This window comes from Anolis carolinensis, chromosome 6 (assembly GCF_035594765.1).
Source record: "Anolis carolinensis isolate JA03-04 chromosome 6, rAnoCar3.1.pri, whole genome shotgun sequence".
Classification (NCBI taxonomy): Eukaryota; Metazoa; Chordata; class Lepidosauria; order Squamata; family Dactyloidae; genus Anolis; species Anolis carolinensis.
The window spans coordinates 88,754,902-88,780,682 of record NC_085846.1 but is presented as its reverse complement, the minus strand read 5'-3'; the positions used below and the strand labels follow the sequence as shown (position 1 = coordinate 88,780,682).

Sequence of the window (25,781 nt, the reverse complement as noted above, 5' to 3'; positions counted from 1 at the left end):
CTCTACTCAATATAGTCATAAGGATACATTGTGGAGCAAAACAGAATAATTGTGCAGCATAGCAGTAGGTTAAAAAGTGGAATGACCTATCGCTTCTACTAATTTCATATAAGGAAAATATTTTATCAGGTTACATTGGTATCCGGTTTATTGCAATGCAAGACAGCCTGAAAGCACTATTTAGGATTGGTGGCATGTTGCATTCCCATAATGAGATGGGAGCAGAAGAAAAACCCCATTTCTATATATCAGCAAATATAATGTCATAGTTATCCTGTAGTACACTTCCAGGTTGTGAATATCCTTCTGTAATATTTACTTCCAACCAAGTCTGATTCAGTAAAAGATCTTTTACAGGGTTAATGAAAAATGTCCTGTTCATATCTATTCTAGTACATCCTGATGTATGTGACAGCAGCTAATGATGAATAACTTCTAAATTGTCCCTTGCTTTACTTTGCTCCCACCTCCAAATTGCTAATGTTTTCAGCTCAAAAAAGCAATTAAAAATGTTGGTGGCATATAGTTCAATATAGTATTAGCTTTTAGAATTGGTATGGTGCTCACCCTGCTCCCCGGATTTGAACCACTGACCTTTCGGTCAGCAGTCCTGCCGGCACAAAGGTTTAACCCATTGCACCACCGGGGACTCCTATTATGTCTAATAATGACATCCTTAATTTGTGACACTCTATACCATGTATTCTATTTCTTTTTTCAAAATGGGGGGAGGGATCCATTAAGGAGAAAAAGATGGAATAACTGTATAGTGCTTTCAGTTTGTTAACATGAGGAGCTCATCTAGAACAACAACCTTGATGTCATTTCTTTTTTAGCGTATTGTCTTAAAAAACATTAGGGATACAAAATGTTCAGTTTAATAAAAGAGCTCTCTTTGGCCTTCTAAGTTCATTGTCTCCTAACAGCTTCTGAAATGAACCTTTATTTTAGACACATAAAATAGGAGTAGCCACAGTAGGGTGTGTTTTTTCTGGATTGGATCTGGATTTTGAGATAATCTAATCATAGATATCTTGCATTGCCAGGTGTCAGATGCAAGCGGTTCCATGACAGTTACCGTTGTTGCAGAGGAAAATCCCTTCTCGAGGGCAATGCTTCTGTCTGAAGAGTGTTTTATACTGGATCATGGCACAGCTCGGAAGATATTTGTATGGAAAGGTATGTGGGAAAACACTTTGATTCTCTTCATCAGTGAGAAGAGGCTCAAAGGTGTCCTGTTATTGGTGTCCAATATGGGGAATTAACTTAAGCATTGTGAGATCATCAGACCTGTGCCTTGAGCTGGTTATTAACAAAATCTTTCTTTCACCCATTTCACAATGATCACATTCCCCATCTATTTCTGAATTATAGACTGGAACTGACATTGATTTTTACTAAACTGTTCAGTTGGCTTGTGGCTGGACAGCTATATGGCTATATGAGCCAAGCTCCAAGTCCAGCTTTGGGATGAAGCATCATTCTCACTTTAACAATGGAATTTGATATACGATGCAATACAATACAAAAATCAATATACTTTATTCAGTCTCACTTGTTCAGTTATTCACTTAGGGCCTCCTGTACACCATCTTGTCAGTGCCTCCATTGTTTGTCCCATTAAAATTAATAGGGTTTGCAGTCATCCATGGTTTCATATATCCATGCAAAGTTGGTAATGTATCCCCTGTAGATACTTACAGTATTTAAGTGAAAGTTTAGAGAAGAAATCCTTTAAATATAGCTCACTTGTCTGTCCCCACTTCCTTTTCCATCTGTTCACTCTTTCACACTAATCTGTATAAAAACCACATATAACATAGATCTCTTGCTGATTAGGATGTGAGACCATTTGAAGATTCATATTATACAGTAGAGTCTCACTTATCCAACATAAACGGGCTGGCAGAATGTTAGATAAGCGAATATGTTGGATAATAAGGAGAGATTAAGGAAAAGCCTATTACACATCAAATTAGGTTATGATTTTACAAATTAAGAACCAAAACATCATGTTATACAACAAATTTGGCAGGAAAAAGTAGTTCAAGACGCAGTAATGCTATGTAGTAATTACTGTATTTACGAATTTAGCACCAAAATATCACGATGTATTAAAAACATTGACTACAAAAATGCGTTGGATAATCCAGAACGTTGGATAAGCGAGTGTTGGATAAGTGAGACTCTACTGTATTAGGATTTGCTTAACTTCAGCAACATTGCTTAAAAAAAAGAAAACGTTGTGGGAGAGGATTTCACAGTTCTTCTGATCATTTTAATTCAAGGGTTCCTTTATCTGTCCAAAGCAACACCATTTGCTATGAAAACACCTATTTAAACCCTTCTAATCAATGCACACTTTGTAATTGTTGTAGGAAGCCTTTATAATATACTTGTTTAAATACTATACTTCATCCAAAAATATTACACTGATCCCTAAATGTATTAGATAGATGGACTGGCATCCTTTTGGTGATGTACAGTATGTGGGCATAAATTGCCTTACACCAGCAGATCAAAGTTTTGAACCATTGAATATTGGAGATATTCATATTTCAGATGCAGAAATTCAGCTATGCATATGATGCTATTATTCATTGATGTGTAGTGTGATACGCATTGAGCATATGCATCAATGGACAGCGTGCATTTAGTTCACAACATCATAATTCACTAATGAAGCAGTGCTTTACAACTCCCAGATAACTTCCTGAGTATAAAGATACATTGTATCTTCTCAATGTGGAATCTGAGTAATGGATTTTACATTCTGTAGAAATTGTTTTGCAACTGTGGACTTAACTACCATTTTATTTTAACAAGGTAAGAATGCTAATCCAGCTGAGAGGAAAGCAGCTATGAAATCAGCTGAGGAATTCATTCAGCAAATGAGTTATCCTGCTAACACCCAGGTATGCCTATATGGGAAATAATTGCACTTTAGTCCAGGTAACTTCTAAAAAGGTGATGGCTACACACAGTTGCTATGATGCCACCTTGACCCCAGTTCTGATAAAAATATAGATGGTGTCAATTTTTTTTGGAAATAATGTATAACATGATCAGAGTGGTACAGATAAAGCTTTTTCCTGTTTCAGATTCAAGTGCTTCCAGAAGGAGGTGAAACACCAATTTTCAAACAGTTCTTTAGAGACTGGAAGGACAAAGATCAAAGTGATGGCTTCGGAAAAGTGTACGTCACAGAGAGGGTGGCACGGATTGAACAGGTTGAATTTGATGCTACTAAATTGCATGAGTGTCCACGAATGGCAGCCCAACACAACATGATAGACGATGGCTCTGGGAAAGTGGAGGTATTTCTGCATGCCATTGTCCTTTCATTACTGTCTTTCTTCTTGATGTTGTTGTTGTTGTTGTTGTGGTTGTTCTGGTTTTCAATGGCTGTCAGATCTATAGCCCTGAGTTTACAGATTGATGACTGAGGCTTTTTGCAGACATCATAATTCAAAGTCAGCTTGTCAGCAAATAACATGTGCATGTGCAGAGGCTGAAATTGTAATTGGGAGTGAAGTTCACAGATTGAGACGGCATATTTTTTCATGCATGCAATTTGGACAAAAATTGTCCCAAAGGGCCATCACTTTTTTTAAAGTTTGCATTGGCACCAGTTAATGCATTTTCCTATAACTCTTGTGGAGTGGGATGATTTCTAAAATATAGATTGGAGCTAAGTATACAGATCATTAGCAAACCCAGTATTTGTAACTGATTGAATTAAAAATGGAGGCAAATCTGCACTCTATCAATTAAACTAAACACAAACTGGATTAAATCCAATTGTAAACCCCAGTTCAAGTAGAAATAGTGAAGCTGGTTCTACACAGGCCTTTAACCTGTGACCAATTGTGTTTAAGAAACCTGATTGGGTACAGGTTAAAGTCTGCACACTTCCTCCCAAAAACCCACACTTTCCTGGGGCAGGGTGTCAAGACACCAAATAACCCTTTCCCCAAAAAGAGCTAAAAATAAATTACCCAGCTGCCATTAAACTGCGACCTATTTTCCTCCTCACCTTCCCCTCCCCCGGTACATCATTTCTACAAACCAGGAGGACTCCAGCAACACATTAATGGTGGTTGAGTGAGTAATTTTATTTGTTAAGGGGTTTAAAAGGGTTTTTGGGGAGGGGGTTATAGCCCTCTGGGTTTTCCGGGCTGATCCCAGGACTATTCATACTGAATTAGACCCAGGTCTTTCACGAAGGCACGAGTCTAATCCAGGACCTAATTAATTCCGGATGAAACAGGGTTTTCCTGCTTTGTCCCAAGTTAATTCAGTGTCACCAATTCAGTGTTGGATGTCTCTAGTAAAAAATGCACAGACTCGCACATTTTGGGCTCTGTCTGGATAGGCCCCGAGTCAGTCAATAGAACCTATATAAGATAGACTTATCAAAATCAATTACTGTATCCTTTACTTTCCCTTTTCTTCTTCCACTCCACATAACTATCTATAACCTGGATGGTATAATTAATTGCCAAGAGCTATTAAAGAAATCTGTATTTTCACACCTCCATGATTATCCAATAGCTCATCTGCAATGGATTTTGCTAAAATACATTTCTAGAAATCAGCCTTGGCAGAAAAACAGAACATGATTATAATCATTAATGAAATAACTTAGCAACGTCCGATTGACTTAGTGTGTCTAGTCTAACTTATAGTGGGATTTACTCCATAGTTTGTCTCTGAGTTGCAGTGGGTCAAAACAGGTTATATTATGTAGTTGGGAAGAAAAGACAGAGGGCCTGCAATAAATCGTTCAACCTATATTTTGGGAATAAATGGTAAGTCATTCTCCTAATTCATCATGTGGAGTGGGAGCAGATTATGCTGTTGCTGCTCTTCTCACCTTTTGGGAGGTTGAAGGGAGAATGCTTAAAATCACTAGCTTTCCTCATCATGTTGGCTTTCTCCTTGGGTGGGAAATGTGCATATATGCCTGAAGAACATCTGGCTTCAAGAAAGATCATCCCACTAAGATTTGTTTGGTAGACCTCACAGTAGGTGTCATACAAGATACGGTTTTCTCTGTTGGAAAACACCTGCTACTTCCATTAATATTAAATTTATACCAATGGCTCATGCTAGTTTTGGCAATGTATAAATAGCCTTAGAATGGATCCTGCTCAAAATTCAGAACAACATGGCCTATTCTAGCTAGTCAGCCCAGAAGGAAGGGTGTGCTATTGATCTGATAAGGTGGACGCAAAATGCAATACAACACTTTGAAATGCTGTAGGATTCTTCAGCTTTTCTTCTTTTTGAATAACCAATTCCCTAAGGCAGTGGTTCTCAACCTGTGGGTCCCCAGATGTTTTGGCCTTCAACTTCCAGAAATTCAAACAGATGGTAAACTGGCAGGGATTTCTGGGAGTTGTAGGCCAAAACACCTGGGAACCCACAGGTTGAGAACCACTGCACTAAGGCATAAGATGTAAACAGTTTTAATCATTGTTGTTAAGTAATTTGATATATTTTGACATCCATTCTTTCAGGAATGCTAACTAGAATTGACCCATAGCATGAATTATTGAAGGAGAGCTAAACATACATATTGATTCAATGGGTCTACTATAATTGGAATTATTATTTGGATATTAGCCAGTTTATTGGAAGAGTTAAGATGATTTGTGATTTAAGTATGAAAGTATTCAAATCCAGTGAAGAGCCTTGAATACTCAGATACATTTGATACCCCTAAATACTTTTGCTGTTGGTTTTATTTTTAAAAAACTAGGAAAGAGTCTCAAATATTATAAGGCCTTTTGGAACCACAAAGCCATTTCACATGCAACAACAATAACAACATAATTTATTATTACCTGCCTCTCCTTGTGGCTCGAGGCGGGATACAACATGGCTATGTATTGTAATTCCATTTTAACTGCTGTGGCTGCATCCTATGGAGTCCTTGGAGTTGTAGTTTGGCAAGGTACTACTACTTTATAATTGAGAAATCTCATTACTCTTTCCTAAATTACAAATTCTATAGGATGTTGCCAAGATAGTTGTAGAGGAACATTGTACTGTAATTGTGTAATATGGAAAGCTCCCTGTTAACTAATGTCTGTACTCATGGTGACATAAGTACCTGTTAAATGCAGACAATATTCCATTCATCTGATGTAGGTGACTCATGGCCACCTATGCCATAATAGCAGCTCGATGCTTTATAAGTCTGTCTGGGTATGTACCTTCAAGTCACTTTTCATCTTATGACAACCCCATGAATTTAAAGGGGTTTACTTAGACAAGGAATTCTCAGAGGTGGTTTTTTCCAGTTCTTGGTTCTGAAATATAGTCTCCACCACCTGTTATTCATTGATTATCCTCCATTCAAGTACTAACCAGGGCTGACCCTGCACGTGTACTCAGAAGTTATTCATATCATAATTTATTCCTAGAGAAATAGATACAGTTGCATCCTAGATTGGATTACTCCTGCAGGACTCTGTTGTTTTTGTTGCAACCAACTAAGTGCTGTCCCTCTGGAATTTACCACATTATGAAACATATGTTTTTAAATTCCCCAAATAATTATGTTTTTAATGGCTGTCTCTGTTACTTAGATCTGGCGAGTTGAAAGCAATGGCAGAATCCCTGTAGAACCTGAGAGCTATGGACAATTTTATGGTGGTGATTGTTACATCATATTGTACACCTATCCCAAAGGACAGATAATCTACACTTGGTATGTATAACTAAATTGCACTGCTCTTTGATTCACTCTTGTCTTAGCTTGAATACAATATGAATAGTTTTTTAAGACACTTTTTGGGCAAGCCTTCAAAATGAGATTATGCACTGTAGAATTAATGCAGTTTGACACAACTTTAACTGCTATATGGAAGCATGTGAGCAGTTGATTTACCGTTGATTTACAAGATCTTTCGCATTCTCTCCTGAGAAGTATTGATGCTTCACCAAACTTACAATTCCTATGACTCCATAGCATTCAACCAAGGCATACAAAGTGGTGTCGAACTGTATTAAATCTACACTGTAGATGCATCATATGTTATGCTTTAAACAATAAATCTACTGTGAATGAACAAAGCTAGTTTGGGGAGAACGATCTTGGGTTTTCTCATGTTTTCTTTCCTTGCCTCAAACTGAGGCCCCTTTTACACTGCCATATAATCCAGATTATCAAATCAGATGATCCATATTTTCTGCTTTAAACTGAATTATCTGAATCTACATTGCTATATAATCCAGTTCAAAGCAGATAATCTAGATTTTATATGCCAGTGTAGAAGGATCCTGAGGGATGTTGCTTCCTGACTCTCCACATTCTGAAGCGAGTTGCTGGAGTAAAATGACCCAAGAAAATACACTCTGTTCATATAATCCAGTATCCCTTCTCATTCAATTCATTATGTAGTATAACTTATCTTGCTACCTCTCCTGTCTCTATACTTCTAGTTTATGTTTTGCTGGAAAGCCCCCTCCAACTCATTTGGGATAGATTCAGTCATTACAGGCTATTTTAGAAACACTTCACCTTAAAATTACTTTAAGATAATGGCCACAATTGAAAACATCACTGAAATGGTGACGCACTTCAGAGGAGCCCAAACAATCAGCCTGGGACCTTTCAAGAATAAAAAGCATGGCCACTCTACTTTAGACTTATGAACAGAGTATTTGAGCTTCATAGACTTAATTGTGCTCTCTGAGATTTCCTCTTTAGCCATTCCTGATTTTATTATTTTTATGTTGGAATGGTGACTCTGCTGTGGCTTTTCGTATAGATTTTAAATAAGCTGATAGCTTGGAAACAGGTCTGAGTGAACACCTTGGAGACACATTTAGTCTAAAACCCAGAGCAGATCCATCACTTCCTTGACACAAGAGCCACGAGCCACTACTGCCCTTTACTAAGCAGAAAGGCAATCTAAAAATAAATCAATAAAATAAGCAGCATCTTGTTGATGGTTTCACTGGGAAGAAATTGGCTTGTAACCATAGAAAAGAAAAGCTTTACAGTGCTAAAGATAGATTGGGCAAGGGTAATTTCTCCCAGATGAATCATGTGCCTTAACCAATATAGATATCCATTTTGTGTCATCCTTCAGCTCAGGTGAGCCTCTGGCTGTGTGTCTTCTCTGTCCACAGGCAAGGTGCCCATGCCACTAAAGATGAGCTGACCACTTCAGCGTTCTTGACTGTCCAGCTTGATCGATCACTTCATGGACATGCTGTCCAGGTTGGTATCTCTCTGATGAACAGGAAAGTATTGGTGGGTTTTTTTCTGTGTCAGGAGCAACTTGAGAAACTGCAAGTCGCTTCTGGTGTGAGAGAATTGCCATCTGCAAGGATTTTGCCCAGGGTATGCCCAGATGTTTGATGTTTTTGCCATCCTTGTGGGAGGCTTCTCTCATGTCTCTGCATGGGGAGCTGTAGCTGACAGAGGGAGCTCATCCGCACTCTCCCCGGATTCAAACCGGCAACCTTCAGATCAGCAACCCAATCTTTATTTATTTATTTATTTATTTATTTTCCTTATTTCTACCTCGCCTTTCTCTACCCCAAAGGGGACTCAAGGCGGCTTACATATAGCAACCATTAGATGTCTTAAAATACACACAAACAATGACTTAAAATCAATTAAAATTAAATATCAATACATATTAAATATTTATATTCATGTCAGCAGTCCTGCTGGCACAGGGATTTAACTCAGCGTTTCTCAACCTAAGGGTTGGGATCCCTAGGGGATAATGAGGGGGTGTCAGAGGGGTCACCAAAGACCATCAGAAAATAGATATTTCTGATAGTCTTAGGAACTCCTTTGACAGAGAAGGCTGAATATCTCTTTGCCTGTCCTTCTCTTCCTTTTTGGAAACACACGGTGAATCTCCCCAACCAAAGCCCAATTTGCCCAATTCTATCATTGGTGGGGTTCAAGGGGCTCTTTTATTGTAGGTGGGACTATAAATCCTAGCAACTACAACTCCAAAATGCCAAGGTCTATTTTCCCCAAACTCCACCTGTGTTCATATTTGGGCATATTGAGTATTTGTGCCAAGCTTGGTCCAGCTCTATCATTGTTTGAGTCCACAGTGCTCTCTAGATGTAGGTGAACTACAACTCCCAAACTCAAGGTCAATGCCCACCAAACCTTTCCAGTATTTTCTGTTGGTCATGGGAGTTCTGTGTGCCAAGTTTGGTTCAATTCCATCGCTGGTGGAGTTTAGAATGCTCTTTGGTTGTAGGTGAACTATAAATGACAGCAACTACATCTCCCAAATGATAAAATCACCCCCCCCCAACCCCACCAGTATTCAAATTTTGGTGTATTGGGTATTTTTGCCAAATTTGGTCCAGTGAAGGAAAATACATCCTGCATATCAGATGCTTACATTACGATTCATAACAGTAGCAAAATTACAGTTATGAAGTAGAAACAAAAATAATTTTATGGTTGGGGGTCACCACAACATGAACCGTATTAAGGGGTCACGGCATAAGGAAGGTTGGGCACCACCGGGGCTCCTTGTATGGATGGTACAAACAAGGAAGCATAAAAGCTGGAGATGTACAAGCAGCACTTTTGCCTTGATGAAAACCAATACCTTTTAGAGGGGTTTAGGGCCTGGATTTTTTGCACATTTTCTTGTAACAGAAAATGAGAAACTTGGTATATGAATTTTCTCCCATCACAGAAAGCAAAGGGCAAAAAGGCAGGAAAGCTGGATGTTTAAAGTTACGGAATCCAATTGCCTTTAATCTGCAATGCAGAAGATACTCAAATGCTTGTTCAGTGATATCATGCTAACTTTTAACTAGAGCAAGCCATAGGATTTTTGAGCGGGGAAAATAGCAAAAAAAATTGATTCTTCATTTTGAAAATACAAAAACATAAACTAAGATTCCATGAACCAAAAATCAGTGCACCCTTGCTGTACCACACTTAAGGTGCAGTTATTATATCAGCCACTGGATGGTGGTGCAGTCTACATTTCAACATACATAAACTCTTGAAATGTTTTCATGTTCCTGTGTGTGTGTGTGCTCGAATTAAGCTCGAATTATAATGACCCATAAATTTCATAGTGTTTTCTTAGGCAAGGAATCCTCAGAAGTGGTTTTTCCAGTTCCTTCCTCTTAAATATAGTCTACAGAGCCTGGTAGTCTTTGGCAGATTCTCTTCCGAGTACTAACCAGGGCTGACCTTGCTTGGATCAATCAGGAACAGATGCCTTTAGGGTATTTAGGCACTCATATCCCTAGGGCTTTGTAAATAGTCTTGCAAGGTGGTTCCCTGGGAACTCTGTAAAAATGTGATGTAGTTGCAAGTAATTGCTGCCTCCCCTGCAGGCACAAGTCCTGGTCACCATCCAGCATTTCTTAGCATAAGGCTACATTAGCTAGTGCTGCCAGAAGTCACATCCCTGGCCTAATAACAGGACAGGTCTTGAGTGAGAAGGATGATTTTTTAAAGATAGTGTTAAACTATTTCAATTTCTGCTTGCTCCAGAAATACCGTGCTTTCTTACCCCTTCCTCCACCTATGCTTGTCCACCTATATCTTTCCACCTACTAGATTCCAGATTGTGCCTGAGTTAGGACCCCATTATTCTGTATTCTTCAGAGTCCCATTTACCTTGATAGTGTATCTATAAATAAAAATTATAGTAAATGCAGTAGAATTGCAGTTAACCGGGACCCATGGTGATTGCTTGATGTTGGATAAATGTAGTTTCTGGTTGTTTGAGAGTAACTATTAAAAATAGGCCTAAGTAATACTACACCCCATACTATTCTATACCATAAACTCTGTAGAATTGATATTAATACTGTATTGAAAAACAGTCATTAAAAGCAAATTAAGACAAAGACAAACAATTTACTGTATTGCATGTGTATTTTAGCTTTTATTTAAATAATTATATCTTCAATTTTTTTACTGGTTGCTTGAGCATTTTGGTTGCTTGATTTCTAGTTAGTTGAGAGTCAACTGTATCAAGTAATTGACACATGGTATGTTGAATGTCATAGAACTGTGGTTCTCAACTTGGATTTCCCAGATGTTTTGGCCTACAACTCCCAGAAATCCCAGCCAGTTTACAAGCTGTTAGGATTTCTGGGAACTGAAGGCCAAAAACATCTGGGGACCCCAAGTTGAGAACCATGGATAAAGCACAAGGATATTGGATGAACAGATTTTAACCACATGTTTTCTATTTTATACTGTATTTAACTGTTTGTAATAGATTTTATATGCTGTTTGTTTTTAATGTTTTTAATGATGTGTCGGCTTCGAATTGTTGCCAATTGTACGCCACCCTGAGTCCCTTCGGGTGAGAAAGGCGGGATAGAAATATTGGAAATAAATAAATAAATAAGCCACTGTCCTAGAACAACTAATAAGGAGGTCACATTTCCCTCTCACAACAGACACATATATCATAGCAATCAGCTTTGCAAATTAATTCTGTGTTTACCTTTCAATTACTAATTCCTAACAAAGCAGGAAAAATGCTAAATATATGTAAGATTATTAAAATGCTGTGATAAACATCTTCCAGCAATCAAACAAGTATATTTTCTACAAAGCATGCAAAATGTATATTGTGGTTTGAATCATATTACTGGGCTATCTGAAGTATCAAGGACCCAGAACATTAACCTTCATGGTCGTATTTTGTTCTCTGATAGACATTTTTATTTTTACCCTCCACAGATCAGTTAATTCTGTTCCTTCAAAGAAAAATCATTTTAAGCAATCCCTGGCTGCCATCCATTCTTGTGATAATAAGGACTCACAAATCAGTTGCATTATTAGCTATAAGAAAGGCTTCTTTTCTAAAGAGCTCTTCTCGCTTTATACCTCAATTGCAGCTTTTCTTGTAATCAGCATAGATTGCCAATTTCTGTTCCCAGATGGCTTTCTGCTCCTTGCTTTCTTCCAGTTTCAGGCAGATATACAAACCAAGTGTAAACAAACGTGATGAGATGCTGCCTTTTGCTGCATTGAAATGCAAATCTCCCAGAATGAACAGGCACACAAACACAAACAAATGTGATGGTAGAAGAACATGAAGACTGCAGTGGGCATGTCACATTTCCTCTAGCGTGCAAAAAGGAGCAGATCGAATAGTGCTGTGTCTGCATGCCAGCTACAGTCATGTAAACTATAATTAGTCCAAGAAACTGTGCCACCCTTACTTCTTGCCTGCCTCTTTGCTCTGTGAAGCATTTGCGGTCCAGATCAGACCAAGGTGGTAGGCTGGGTGCCCCTTAAAAGATTTTACTTAACCCATTCCTTTGCTATTGTGTTTCCATATCTTTTGCAGATCAGAGTGAGCCAAGGCAAAGAACCTCCACACTTGCTGAGTTTGTTCAAGGATAAGCCTCTCATTGTTTACAAGGATGGGACATCCAAGAAAGGAGGCCAGGTGCCTCCTCCTCCGACTCGTTTGTTTCAAATCCGCAGAAACTTAGGATCCATCACCAGGATAGTGGAGGTAACCATTGTGTAATTCAGAAACTCATTTGCTCTCTAACAAGACAAAGTTGCTTTATGTTCCAAAGCTAAGGACAATCAAGACTAGTGGTGTCCAACCGTTTGAGATTCCAGCCCTGGCCAGCTTTTCTAATGCTCAGAAATTCCGGGAGCTGAAGTTCAAAACACCTGGAGGCCCCAGAATTGGACACCATGGCAGCAGGAATGTGATTTAAAGCAGGGGTGGGCAACTTCAAGAGGTACATACAGTAAGAGTGCCAGTATATACTCCTTTACCAGATCTCTCTGCCACAAGTTGTAGTGCTTTCCTTCTTTTCTAAAATGGGATGAAAATGGGAGTCTGGGGCTAAATCCATTTGTGAGTCTCTGTTAAGGTAGACACAATGAATTAACTTGCTGAGTAGTAAGTTAATATTCACATAAATCTCATTGCTGCAATTAATGTACTCTAGTTTAGAGTAGTCATTGGATTTAGGCCAGTCTCTGTGCCTTCCTTTCCCTGTGTTTTTCTTTCTTTCTAGCAGTATAGCTCCTGTCATCATTGGCAACTGGGACACAGTGGACACTGCAAAAGCAACATGTGTAATGTTGAGGAGAGGATGCTGCCCTCAGGCTATGTGTTGCCCAGATCTGGTTTATATGTTTGGCCGAGTAATATAGGGTGATATCTTGGGTTGCTGTGAGTTTTCTGGACTGTATGACTATGTTCCAGAAGCATTCTCTCCGGATGTTTCACCCACATCTATGACAGGCATCCTCAGAGGTTGTTGAGGATGTCTGCCATAGATGTGGGTGAAACATCAGGAGAGAATGCTTCTGGAACATAGCCGGAAAACTCACAGCAACCAGTGATTTTGGCCATGAAAGCCTTCGACAACACTTAGGATTTCCACATGCATCTTGGTGCTATCCTTTAAAGCGATCTTTTGACATGCCATCTTTTGACATGCCAAAGAGAGCAACTGCTAATTGCAGCTCCTTGGTGAATGCCTTTTGTGTCCCAATGGATGCCTCCACCCTTTTGACCTTTATCACCATGCTGTTGATTATCAATCAGCCCCAGATTGCTCCTGGTAAAACAAGGATAGAATTGAATTGAACATCAAGTGCCAACATGCAAATTGGTGTGAGGTATGGGTTTTTGTTTTTATTGCTGGGGGCATACATTTAAGGAATGCAAACCCCTCATGACTGGTGCTTATCTCTTCTTCCCAGCTCTTTTGTTCCAGATGACCTTGCTGGAGGAAGCACAGTTGTGTTAAGGGGATAAGCATCTTCAGGGATAGATAATGGTGGAATTGACTGCAGGGTAGAGTCAGCATAGTATAATAGTTTAAACTTTGGATCATGACTCTGAAAAGTAGGATTCAATTCCTCATTCAGCCATGGAAACCCACTGGGTAACCTTGGGTGAGTCACACACTCTCGGCCTCAAAAAAACCCAGTGATAGGTGTTCCATAAGTCAGAAATGACTTGAAGGCACACAGTGTCCACAACAGGGAAGGCCTGGTGGCACTCATCCTGTACCTCTGCTGCTGTTAAAGGTCATCCTACTTTTTTTCCTCATACTATTCTGAGCTACCACCATGATGTCAATATTTGACAAAATGAATATTGTGGTAGTGCCATCCTTCAAATTTCAAAGTTCCCACCTGAAAAGGAGATAGAGTGGCTTAAAAGGACTACATGTTCTAAAGCAGTGGTTTCCCAACCTTTGGGCCTCCAGGTGTTTTGAACTTCAGCTCCCACAGTTCCCAACAGTTGGTAAACAGTTGGTAAACTAAACATGTGGAGGCCTAAAGGTTGGGAACCTCTGATCTAAATGGAGTGCTTGGTTTCCTCTCTACCTCCTGTTAGGCAAATAGAGGCAGCTGCCTCATGCAGCAGATGCTAAGGGACATGGAGCAATGGCAAGGTGCTGGAGAGTGGAACTGTATTTATAATCCTTATTTCACTTGCTAAGCTGTCCTCTAATATGATGGAAGAATAAGGTGGGCCATTACAGGAAAAGAATTTTCTCTTGTGCATACTGGCCTAATAGAACTAAATAAAACTAGAAACTGTCTTGTTTTGTCTCAGGTTGATGTTGATGCAACCTCGTTGAATTCCAATGATGTTTTTGTTTTGAAACTGCCAAATAACTCTGGGTATGCCTGGGTTGGCAAAGGAGCAAGCAAAGAAGAAGAAAATGGAGCTCATTATGTAGCTGGTGTCCTGAAATGTCAAACCTCGAGGATCGAAGAAGGCCAGGAACCAGGTTAGTGCATGGAAAGTCTTGACAGACCTTGACAACCAGGAATGTGCCTTTATCCATGTGAAGGGATGAAGAGTGAAAATGTAAACATATATGTGTGTGCTCTCTCTTTCTCCTAGTAGGATTAAGAGAGAGCAGTTTACATGCAGAGATGGTAGTGGGTGAGGAGGAAAAGGAGACAGAAAGAAGATTGATAGATGATGGTTGAGTAGGTGGCAATTCCCTTTTTATATTTTTCTTGCTGTGAATTAATTCACTGATGAATTACTGTATTGCATATTGTAGGGGAATTTTGGAGTGCCCTTGGTGGAAAGAAAAATTACCAGACATCTGCACAATTACTGTCTGAGTCAGAAGACCATCCTCCGCGTCTTTACGGCTGTTCCAATAAGACTGGCAGGTTCATAGTAAGTAAAAAGTGTGAATACTTTCTGTTCTCTCTGTTGATTGTCATTTGTCTCTGTGTTTTGAATGAGACTATTCATATCTCTTGTACAGAAATAGATAATACGTTTTGTGGGGCACAAAGATACAAAGGAGTAGATTTGTAGTAGTATAGTTATTCAGGCATTTTTTTCTTGTAGTTTTACCTTGTAGCTGGTAACTCTGCCTTTCTATCTTTTTATTGTCTTCTTGATGTATTTTCTGACATTGTGATCAAACCTCTATGAAATGTGTTGTAGTTTTGATAACTTTAGAAAGAAATTAAGACTCGGAAGGACAGAACTGAAGGATCTAGATAAGCTCCTTAAGTAGATGATGAAACTGGACAATGAAGAAAGCTGACATGAAGAGAATCAACTCATTTGAAATATGGCACTGGAACAGAGCTCCACAGATACCATGGGCTGTTAAAATGACCAATAAATGGATCTGAGAACAAATCAAGCCTGAACTCTTATCAAAAGGCAAAATGACTAGATCGAGATTAACATACCTAAGGCATGCCATGAAACAACATGGCTTGTTAGGAAAAAAAAGCACAATACCTGGTAAGGTAAAAGACAGTAGGAAAGGAAGAAATGGACTGACTAAATTAAAGAAGCCATTATCCTGAATTTAGAAGATCGGAGCAGAACTGTGGGTTACTTTGGAGGTCTTCCGTTTACAGGCTTGCCATAAGTTGAAACTGACATGATGGCAAATAACACAGCAACAAACTTCTGAGTGCACATGAGATATTATCTCTTTCACCTCAAATACATTGCTCAGTTAGACATAAAAAAAATAACTGGGCTGAAAACAGAATTCAAGGTTGAACAGTCCCTTCAGTGCAAGAATATGAATCCTAGAAACCATTTAGCCTAGGAATACTTTGATTCAGCCCTTGCCCCAAGGATTTCCTCAATTCTTCAAAAAAAAACAAACCTTTATATAAAAAATTCAGCAGAAAACCCCAAACTCATACCACCACATATTTGTTTAAACACTAGCTGTAAACAATCAAGCAACAAACAGACATGACTAGAATGTCATTTATGATTTGATGAAAATGTGAATGTGTAATCGCAGAGGTAGAGAAGACCTCAAAATATGGCAGATGTGGCTCTCTTATCCCTTGGGGCTACCAACCCTTGTTGTATCGGATCACTAACATGTCATGGATGCGCCCAACAACTGAGCTCACCAGAACACTTCTTCAGGGTTACATGACACAAAATTTGCAGGAATGTGGAAAGAGCAAAAAGTCCCAAAAATCTGGCTAGTAGTGGCCAAAGGTTAGGGTGGCCAACTGCTAGGGTTTAGGGTCCTCCACTCATTGACTGCATCTCATTTTGTCCTCACCCCAACTTTCTAAAAAAAAAAAATAGGGTGGAGATGAGCCAAATGTCCCTCTGTTCCTGCTAAGAAGGAACCTATGGTCCTCAGGAACCCTATGTGATCCGTTGTACTTTCTTCAACCCTGCTGCAAACAGACAGAATTACAATATGGAGAATTAAGATGTACAAAGAGGATTGTAAACATCAGAAGAGAATGCTTCTGGAACATGGCCATACAGCCCGGAAAACTCACAGCAACCCAGGATTGTAAACAGTTATTGTTTGTATCCATTTATAGTTTCTAGACCAAAGGTTACAGTTTTCATCCTCTCTGTAGACAAAAGACTATCATTGTCATAGACAAGGTGCAGACAGTCCTTAAATGATTTAGAAGAGAAGTACAGAATAGTTTTAAAGTCTGGAAAATGCTGGATATTAAATTTAGATGTTGCAGTAGGTGAAACAGTCAACTGAGGTAAAATTGGTAGTTGAACCCTGTGGTTAGAGAAACATGGAATATGAAATGAACATGGAAAACATGTTTTTTTAGTACTACATCTTGCCTACGGTAGCTAATTGTAGTTTTTCCAATGGCACACAAAAAACAGAAAGTAGATGTGATCTGCAAATGGAAACAAAAAAACACAACAGAGTAATTAAAAATTATGAATCTTCAAGCCCAGAATAAGCAAAGATTATATCTTTTTCTTGAGTTAATTCCAGCCAGCTTTTTAATATATATATAAAAACCCCACACAAACAATGTTTATGAGACATGGATGATCAGATAAAAATAAGTGGGGGAAATTTATTCTTTTCTTTCATTTTCCCTGGTCTTACTCACAATATCTTCTTATAAAAACAAAGGAAGCCTTTGGACAGATTATTTTAATGGATCAGTATTTCTGTAATTAGGAAGTATTTCAGAAAGCTTAGATTTTCTTTAAAGTGGATGGATTGATGCATGCTGCATCATTTTGCAGCAATTCTTTTGCTCCAGAACTAGAACATTCTGTTAATGATCTAAAGGGAGAGGAAGATGAATTTCTTAGCATTTTCTCTATTCGGTAGCTTTAATCAAATGTTGGCAACTTAGTCATTAGAAAAGTAACAGGTGCAATGCAAATTCCCACATGCATCTGTCCCAATTTACAAAACACAATGTTCTGTATGGAAATTTGCTAATTGGGTTTTAGTGTGATGTGCTTGGTTTCTAGTTATCTTGACAGATTTATTCCATTTTATTTATTGAAATCATTCCTAAGCTTAATAATGCAGTAAATGCACACTATGTATATTACTGATTAATAATATAAATTATGTATTATATTATAATCAGTGTCCGGATCAGCTCCTGAGAGCTGAATCACAACCTCAGCAATGTCAGTTTGGAGGCTTCCAGACAAAGTTTTTCATAATGCAGTTGCCCTATCACATTCATAGAATTTCACGGATTCCAGGGGCCATTTTCCAGCTTTCTCACCACATCTTCCATCTTTTTTCTTGCAACAACAAATGTTCAAGATTAGAAAGAAGAAACAAATACACAGTGTCCTCTGATTTATTGCACAGAGCCCTACATCTCTGTCCAGTGGCATGACCTATATTTTGGGGCAAAAACAGAGGCTTTTGCAGATGTTTTTACTGCTCTCTTGTCTGCTAGGCATTAGGTGGCATTGAGTGCAGCTAGACTGTAGAATTAATGCAGTTTCACACTGTTTTCACTGTCATGGCTCAGTGCTTTTTGATAATGGCCGTAGTAGTTTTCCAAGGTGTTTAGCCTTCTCTGTCGAAGAGTTCTGGTGCCTTACTGAACTGCAAATCCATAGCATTAAGCCATACCATCTTTTCCTCTCTTAGGCTCCATCTACATTGCCATATAATCCAGATTATCAAAGCAGATAATCCACATTATTGGTTTTGAACTGGATTACATGAGTCTATACTGCCATGCCAGATAATCTAGATCAAAACAGATAATCTAGATTTTATATGGTAGTGTAGAAGGGGTCTTGGTTTACCAGTAGTTTAGAAGGAACTGAGCTATTGCTATCCAAGAAAATACCTCCTAAATCAAACCAATGTTCCTTCTTTTGGGGTTTATAAACAGGTTTTTTTTTTTTTGCTTTGAGTTTATTTCGTTCAAACTCACCATCCTAAAATGCCCTATCCTGTGATTGGGGCAAAGATTCTCACAGTGCTTTCATGTTATAACTATCTCTGGATCCTTCACTTCTCACATAGATTGGCCAAGAATAATGTTATGAATCATAACAATTACAGACAGTCCTATTTGTTGACACTGCTTCCAGCCCTTTATCAGCATTTTTGTTTTATTTCCTTGTTCGGGGCTCCAGTCTTGTTTTATCTTGACCTGACCCCAGACTACCAGATCATAACTCTAATTCTATATCTTACTGTTGTTGCAGCTGTATCTCTTCGTCCTTTTTCAGACTAAGCTGGGTTTATTTTACTTTGTTTCACTTATGGTTTTTGTTGAGTATGGTAGGGGTCCAAGCTTAATTTGACATGCAATTGCAGTATTTCAGTGCTCTGCTTTTCATACATAAATTGGAGACGTCTGTAGTGTTTCATTACAGGGAATATACAGTACAGTAAGATTGTTGGATTCTGACTATGGAGACCAAAGTTTGAATCCCTGTTCATCTATGGAAAACCATTGGATGACCTTGGGCAAGTCACACTTGCTCAACCTTAGAGGAAAGCAATGGCAAAGCTCTTCCAAGCAAATCTTGCCTAGAAAACCCTGTGATAAATTTGCTTTAGTGTCACCATAGGTTGGAAGTTGCTTGGAAGGTTTACAACAACAGTAAAGTAAATTTTACTTATTTTATATTCTAGATTGAAGAGGTTCCTGGAGAGTTCACTCAGGATGATTTGGCTGAAGATGATGTTATGCTACTAGACACTTGGGATCAGGTACAACACTTTTCCTTTAATAAAATTCTTTGGCAAGAGAGAGACATAAAGAAACTAGACGTGGAACTGTTTTGAGAGGAAGGATATTCAACTGGCAGAATGGATGTACATACTCAAGGGAGGGGAGTCATATATTTGAAAGGCCTTTCTTGCCGCTGAATTTCCCTGAAAATAGAAAACTAGCACAACATGTATCTGGAAAAGATTCAAAAGCAATGTCAGCTGCATGTAGTCTAAAGTAAAACACATAGTTGATTCTTGGCCCCCTCTGCTGAATGTAATTAAATTGATGTAATGAAGTAAATAGTTAAAAGAGTAAAATAAATAAATGTGAATGCTTTATGAAAAAATGAATGGGGGAACATCTATACTACATTACACTATCCTATAAAAATGAAGATGTGTATGTATGTATGTATGTATGTATGTATGTATGTATGTATGTTGCAGGATGGCTGTTGCAGGATGGCTTCTGAGTGGCTAGATAGATCTGGACCAAACTTGGTAGACATACCTACTATGATTCCAAGTTTACTGCCATGGTAACATATTATGGAATTTTAGTGTTTATAGTTTTGGAAAGCACAAGAGTTCTCTATTTGAATGCCTCTCCCTAAACTGCTTATCCCAGGATTCTATAGGATATAGGCATAGCAATTACAGTTAAATTATAGTGCTATAATTATGTAGTGTGAAAAGCACCAACTGTAATTAGATTTATTTTCTATGATGCAGTAGCCCTGCAAGACCTAAATACCCTAAAGGCACCAAAACCTGTTTGATCTTGGAAGCTAAGTGGAGTTGGCCCTGGTCAATACCTGGATGGAAGAACTGCCAATGGATACCAGGTGCTGTAAGTGATATTTCAGAGGAAGGAACTGGAAAAGCCACCTCTGAGTATCTCTTGCTTAAGAAACACTTATTAAATTAATGGGTTTGCCATAACTCATCAGCCAGACAAGTCTTGCCTTATTTGCCAAGGAAACATCATAGATCTTAGCTCCTATTTCAACATAACATCTGGCAACTCTGACATGAACAATAAGCAAATTTCATAAGTGAAGACATATGATAACATGTTAAGGGCCCTACCAACTGGCCATGTTTATTTGGTGGGGCTGAGGGTAGAAGGACTATCCTGTATTGTCCTACATTGTTGACAGCAAAAATACTGTCACAAACATCACAGTCGGTGGCTGGTTGCTAGAGCATATGAGGGAATGATTGGTTGTATCTGGATTTCAGAGGCAATGCCTTTTTTCTTTACCAAACAAATTTTCCTTTATGGTTCACTAGTTGCTGTCCCACTAGCCTCCTCATCTTGACAGAGCTATTATCCTCTTCACTAGTCCACATATAAACAACCATTGACAATGCTCCCCTGCTGAGCCACTGAAGGAAAAGAAAAACACATTTCCTACCAAACAGCCTGTGTCTTTCCTCAGCTGTCTGTATGCCTTGGAAGGTTCAGGTGCTATTGTAGCTGGAAAAGAAGAGAAAGAAAGAAAGAAACAGGAGGGTGCCTGTTTGTGTGTGTTCTTTGAATGCATTTCTAGTGCAAGGCATCATTTTTATGAGTGTCCGATATGAAATGAGGGTTTTGTACACATGCATACACATATTGCATGTGAAGTATTTGTGTTTCTTTGTTATTCTAGGAATCACATATGCCAATGTTAACCATTTGTGGTTTCTCATCATAGTTAAAGGGAGGAAGCCACATTTTCCTTTTAGAGAAATGGAGGAGGAAAAACAGATACACCTTAATACAAACCTTTCCAAACATTTCATGTTGGTGACACACATTATTGTGACACAGAAATTCAATTCTACTACCAAATGTATGGAGACACAACATATCTAGTGAAAACCTTATAAACACATACACATACACACACACAAATGATTTATTCCTTATTTCACAGAGACACAGAGGCTTCTTGTTGTGTTTATGTAATACACCTATGCACTGCAACTAACAAACTAATTTGTCGTGGCATACAATTTGGAAAGGTCGCCTTTTTAATGTCATGCCAAAATGTTTGTACCTTCAGGCATGCAACTAAACAATAATTTTAACACCCCACAAATTTGAAAAGCACCACAAAAACAATCAATGGAATTCAAAACAATTAGTGGCATAAAATGAATGCATGGAGGGGTAGAAGAGCTTGGGATTTCTCCTGTCGATGGAAATGACATGGAGAGCAGACATAACTTAAGCACTCTACTTTTGATGAGACTATGCCACAGTTGGATAGTTTGGTGTGTAAGTCCATTTCCTTGTAGCAATCTTCTGCACCTTAGATAGCAGTAGAAGAGTTTCTGCTGAAGATCTTAGAGCATGGACAGGCAAAAGTGTACCAAAGCCCCAAGATATGAAATGGTGTGAAGGTCAGGCCGTAGCCAGAAAAAAAATTCGGGAGGGGTTTTGAAAATTTGGAGGGGGGGTGAACCCCTACCCCCCCCCCCCCCCCCAGCTACAGCCCTGTCAATATCTGCTTGAGATAGTGCCTGGAGGGACTCTTAATTTTTTGCGTCTCATAGACTTAGCATGAGGATTTGGTTAACCAGTTAAAATTCATGAGTAAACCAATTTTTTTTAATCTGAAAAATTTCGGGGGGGGGGGGGGGGTTGAACCCCTAACACCACCCGCCCCCGGCTACAGGCCTGAAGATCAGAATTATATTTTTAATTGATCTTGGAAACCAACAGGAGCCAAAAACACTGACAACGCCATTGTAGCATTCTAACAAACTTTTCTCCTTTCTCTAATTTAAAAAACAACAGTTGTCTAAACAGGACATGTGGATGGAGGATTGAGGGCTTTGGGGATAATGTGATAACTAACAAAGGTGTGGAAAATAAGGAAACTATACAGTTTTGGGCTGATATCTTGGAATGACATGGAAACAATTTCAAAACTATGAACAAGGAAAGTCATAGTACAAGTCATTTAAAATATTCATTGAAATGATAATCATCTGTGACTACAGACCACTAGTGTTTTTCTAGTTTTTGATTTACAGCAACATCTACATGTCATGTCTAGGTATTTGTCTGGATTGGCAAGGATGCAAATGAAATGGAACGCACTGAATCTGTTAAATCTGGTAAGGAAACAAATAGTTACATTTAAGTGTTAATTATAATGGCTGCCAAAATATTTATATGAATAGAAAATAATGTTTGAAATGCTGTTATAAATGAGCAACATTTCCTGGAGGAGACAATAATCAGTTCTGAAGACTCCAGGCCGATTTCACATCAGCACTGTGACATAAGCAGGATTTTCTTCTTGTAAAGGAGTGTGGAATAACACTTCTCTGGGCGTTTCTAGACAGGGTTTAAACCCATGCCCAATTGCATATATGATGCCCATGGCAAGAGAAGAACAGAACTGAGATGTGGCATCCTGGTTCTTTATTGCTACTTCTGCATCAAACCAAGAAAACTGATTCTCCCCACTGTAGATATATGAGCCAGCCTGTCTTAGAGCTCTTTGCCATTATTCTCCTCTTGACACTGCTGTTCTGTGTATACCTCATACGCTGATTAAACATGCTTACATAAACAGTGAAAGCAGATATAATGCTTGCCTTTCATCTGTGTATGTGTTTTGCAATTCCTACAATTTTAAATAAAATCCCAATGAGACCACTATTTGAAAGGAGGCTGTGAACCTTTAGTACATAAGGATCATATAGTGCAGTTTTGTGGAAGCTCATTTGGACAAAAGTCCATTGAATTCAATGGGGCTTATTTCTAAGTAAGTGTGCATAAAAATTACCTAAGAGCAGAATAATAACCAGGCCCTTCAGAGCAGACTGACTCATGTTTCTATAATAGAGAGAGTCAATTTTTTGATGTGGTGAACAATCAGAAGTAAACATAGTAATTCTGAGTTGTAGACTATGTTGTCTTTCTTTACCTGAAATAGATGTCACTTACATTGATTATTAAAAATGGTTTGGTATGTGGACCAAAAAGGAATGGTGTTGGAGTAGTACATTGACAGTTTTCTGCTATCAGGTACACTGATGCAGTGTGTTAGGGCCAGGGTAAGGATGGGAGGCAGAGAAAATGATAGAGATATACTTCGCTAGAACAAGCTTGCTCTTTCATTTCAATAGAAGAGCTACACATAAATGAAAAAGTATACATGGAGTGGTCTATGTATAGAGAAGAGGTCTAAGAATCATTAATGGTGGTAGCTATGGCATGTACAGTAATTTGTACATCTACATCTTGCAGTAATAACCTCTTATTAACATAATTGATGTTGCTGTGTTTTTCAGCCAAGCGCTACATTGAGACTGATCCTTCTGGTCGAGATAAAGGGACACCAGTTGTTATTGTGAAACAAGGCTATGAACCTCCAACATTCACAGGCTGGTTTTTGGCCTGGGATTATGACAAATGGCAAAACTGAGAAGCTTCAACAACAGAGCATAGCCATTTCCAGCAGCTTTAAACATGTGCTTGCAAATCAGTGTATATATCTTGTGGTCCATGCCCTAGTTGTGTATGTATGTCTGTGTGTGTGCAAATGAAAGAGAGATATATAATGTGTGTGTTATATATGTATTTTATAAACATAGATTCATGTTCACAGCTGTAGCTAGAAATGCCCTTTCCTCAAATCCTTGGATTATACAGATGTATAGCGGAATCCCTTATACCGCTATGCAGTTTCCCCCTACTATTGTACGTCCCACTTCTCCTAGATCTAATGTGAGTTTCAAGTATGAGAAGCAGCATAGCTTTCTCTTCTGTCTTATTATGTGCTGGAGTGTTCTTCCCTGTTATGAGTCGCAATCAGTGAATCGCCTTAAGTGCAACACAGAATAATGTCATTGAGCATTTGGGAAAAGCTGGTCTGCTTTCCGAGAATTTTTCCTGGCTCATAATGTTGGTGTAGTCTTTTTAGCTTCTCTTTCAGTTCAGTTATTGTCAGTAAGTATCTGCAATTTTCATTTATTTTTTTTAGTTAAAGTCCCAGATAGTAATCACAGCTCATCTTCCACAAGATGATGTTTACAGGCTCCAGAGAGCTATACAGTTACCTACTAGCACTGGCTCAGGGAAGTTCTCAAATCCTAGGAGACTGAGACTTCCATTGGCTGTAGCCTGGATGGTGAGTAATCATGGGGGTTGCAGTTCAATATATGAAGGGCTATTTGTTTCTCAGTCCTGCTCTGGGTTACCCTACTAGCCTGTGTGATTGGTAAGAGCCCTAGCAGAAAAAGGTTTAGTCTTTCTACCATGGTTCAAAATGAAGATCTGTGCTCTTGTTGCTGAATCTATATATTTTGCTTCTCTGCCAAAACTGTTATTCATCATCTTACTGCTTTGGGTGCACAATATGCAGGTGATTAGTGATTTAGAAATGATATGAAAATCATTTTTGGGTCAAAGATATCACCCACGCATGAGAATCTCCATCTCTTCCACACATTTTTCTAGATCACAAATTCCAGACTGTAGTATGGTAGGAATAGGAGTGAAAGATGCTTGCTGAACTGGGAATGAATGTAAGAAGCAGTTTATAAAGCAGTATGCAATTTTTTTTCCCAAGCAGTTTGCATTACATGAAATGGAAGATGTGGTAAGTGCATTTCACAGTCTGAACTACTAATGAGAATAGATGTAGATTATTATTTGGATACATCTTTGGATGTGTTTCCAAATTCATGGTCTGCCTTTGTGTGTTTCCTAATCCAGCATGGAAACCACATGGGGAAGCTTGTTTCTTCATGCAGTTGTTCTGGCAGGAGCTTGTTGCTCACATGTTTAGCTTAGTTGGACTTTTATATACAACATTACTTATATTTTCAATATATCTAAGAAGCCAAAAAGTGACATTAACTGTAAAGTTTCTACAGGGACAATAATGGAAGCTTACTTTTTATAATAAATTAAAGAAAAGATGTATGTATCTTCTGCCAATTAATAAATGCTTTCTAAGTCTCAACAAACTGAATGTGTCATGTCTTTTTTATTCTAATTTAATCAGTTTTGACGTGATGGTATATTTGGGGAATTTATTTTCCTATTCACTTTACTATGGAGACTGAGTCTGGTATTTAGTGTATTCTACAGGCAATTTTAAAAATTTAATTGCCTATTGGCAATATTCTTGGAATTGATGCAGCCACTGCACATCTGACTTCTTTGTCTCCTTTAAACCCACTTCTTACCCCAGAGTTGACTGGTGTGTTACATTAGATTAGAGCATTGAATACATAGTAGTAACACTGAGACACACAATGTCTAGTACCCTCATTACAGTATCTAATATGCAGAGAGACCTTTGCAAAACTAT

At 38.5% G+C, this 25,781-nt stretch overlaps 1 protein-coding gene across 2 annotated transcripts in view; it reads left to right on the top strand.

Annotated features, from left to right (window-relative positions):
- The window catches only part of scin (scinderin), a 66,562-nt gene extending 41,128 nt beyond the window's left edge, over positions 1-25,434 (top strand). For both annotated transcript variants that reach the window (XM_003222131.4, XM_008112597.3), the window contains exons 6-16: positions 1,047-1,179; positions 2,827-2,915; positions 3,102-3,317; positions 6,597-6,718; positions 8,146-8,236; positions 12,330-12,500; positions 14,580-14,757; positions 15,040-15,161; positions 19,378-19,455; positions 22,509-22,569; positions 23,755-25,434. In XM_003222131.4, the coding sequence (XP_003222179.1) occupies positions 1,047-1,179; positions 2,827-2,915; positions 3,102-3,317; positions 6,597-6,718; positions 8,146-8,236; positions 12,330-12,500; positions 14,580-14,757; positions 15,040-15,161; positions 19,378-19,455; positions 22,509-22,569; positions 23,755-23,888 (1,395 nt within the window). In that variant the 3' untranslated portion in view covers positions 23,889-25,434. The remainder of the gene's footprint in view (positions 1-1,046; positions 1,180-2,826; positions 2,916-3,101; positions 3,318-6,596; positions 6,719-8,145; positions 8,237-12,329; positions 12,501-14,579; positions 14,758-15,039; positions 15,162-19,377; positions 19,456-22,508; positions 22,570-23,754) is intronic.
- Positions 25,435-25,781: the final 347 nt, after the last annotated feature.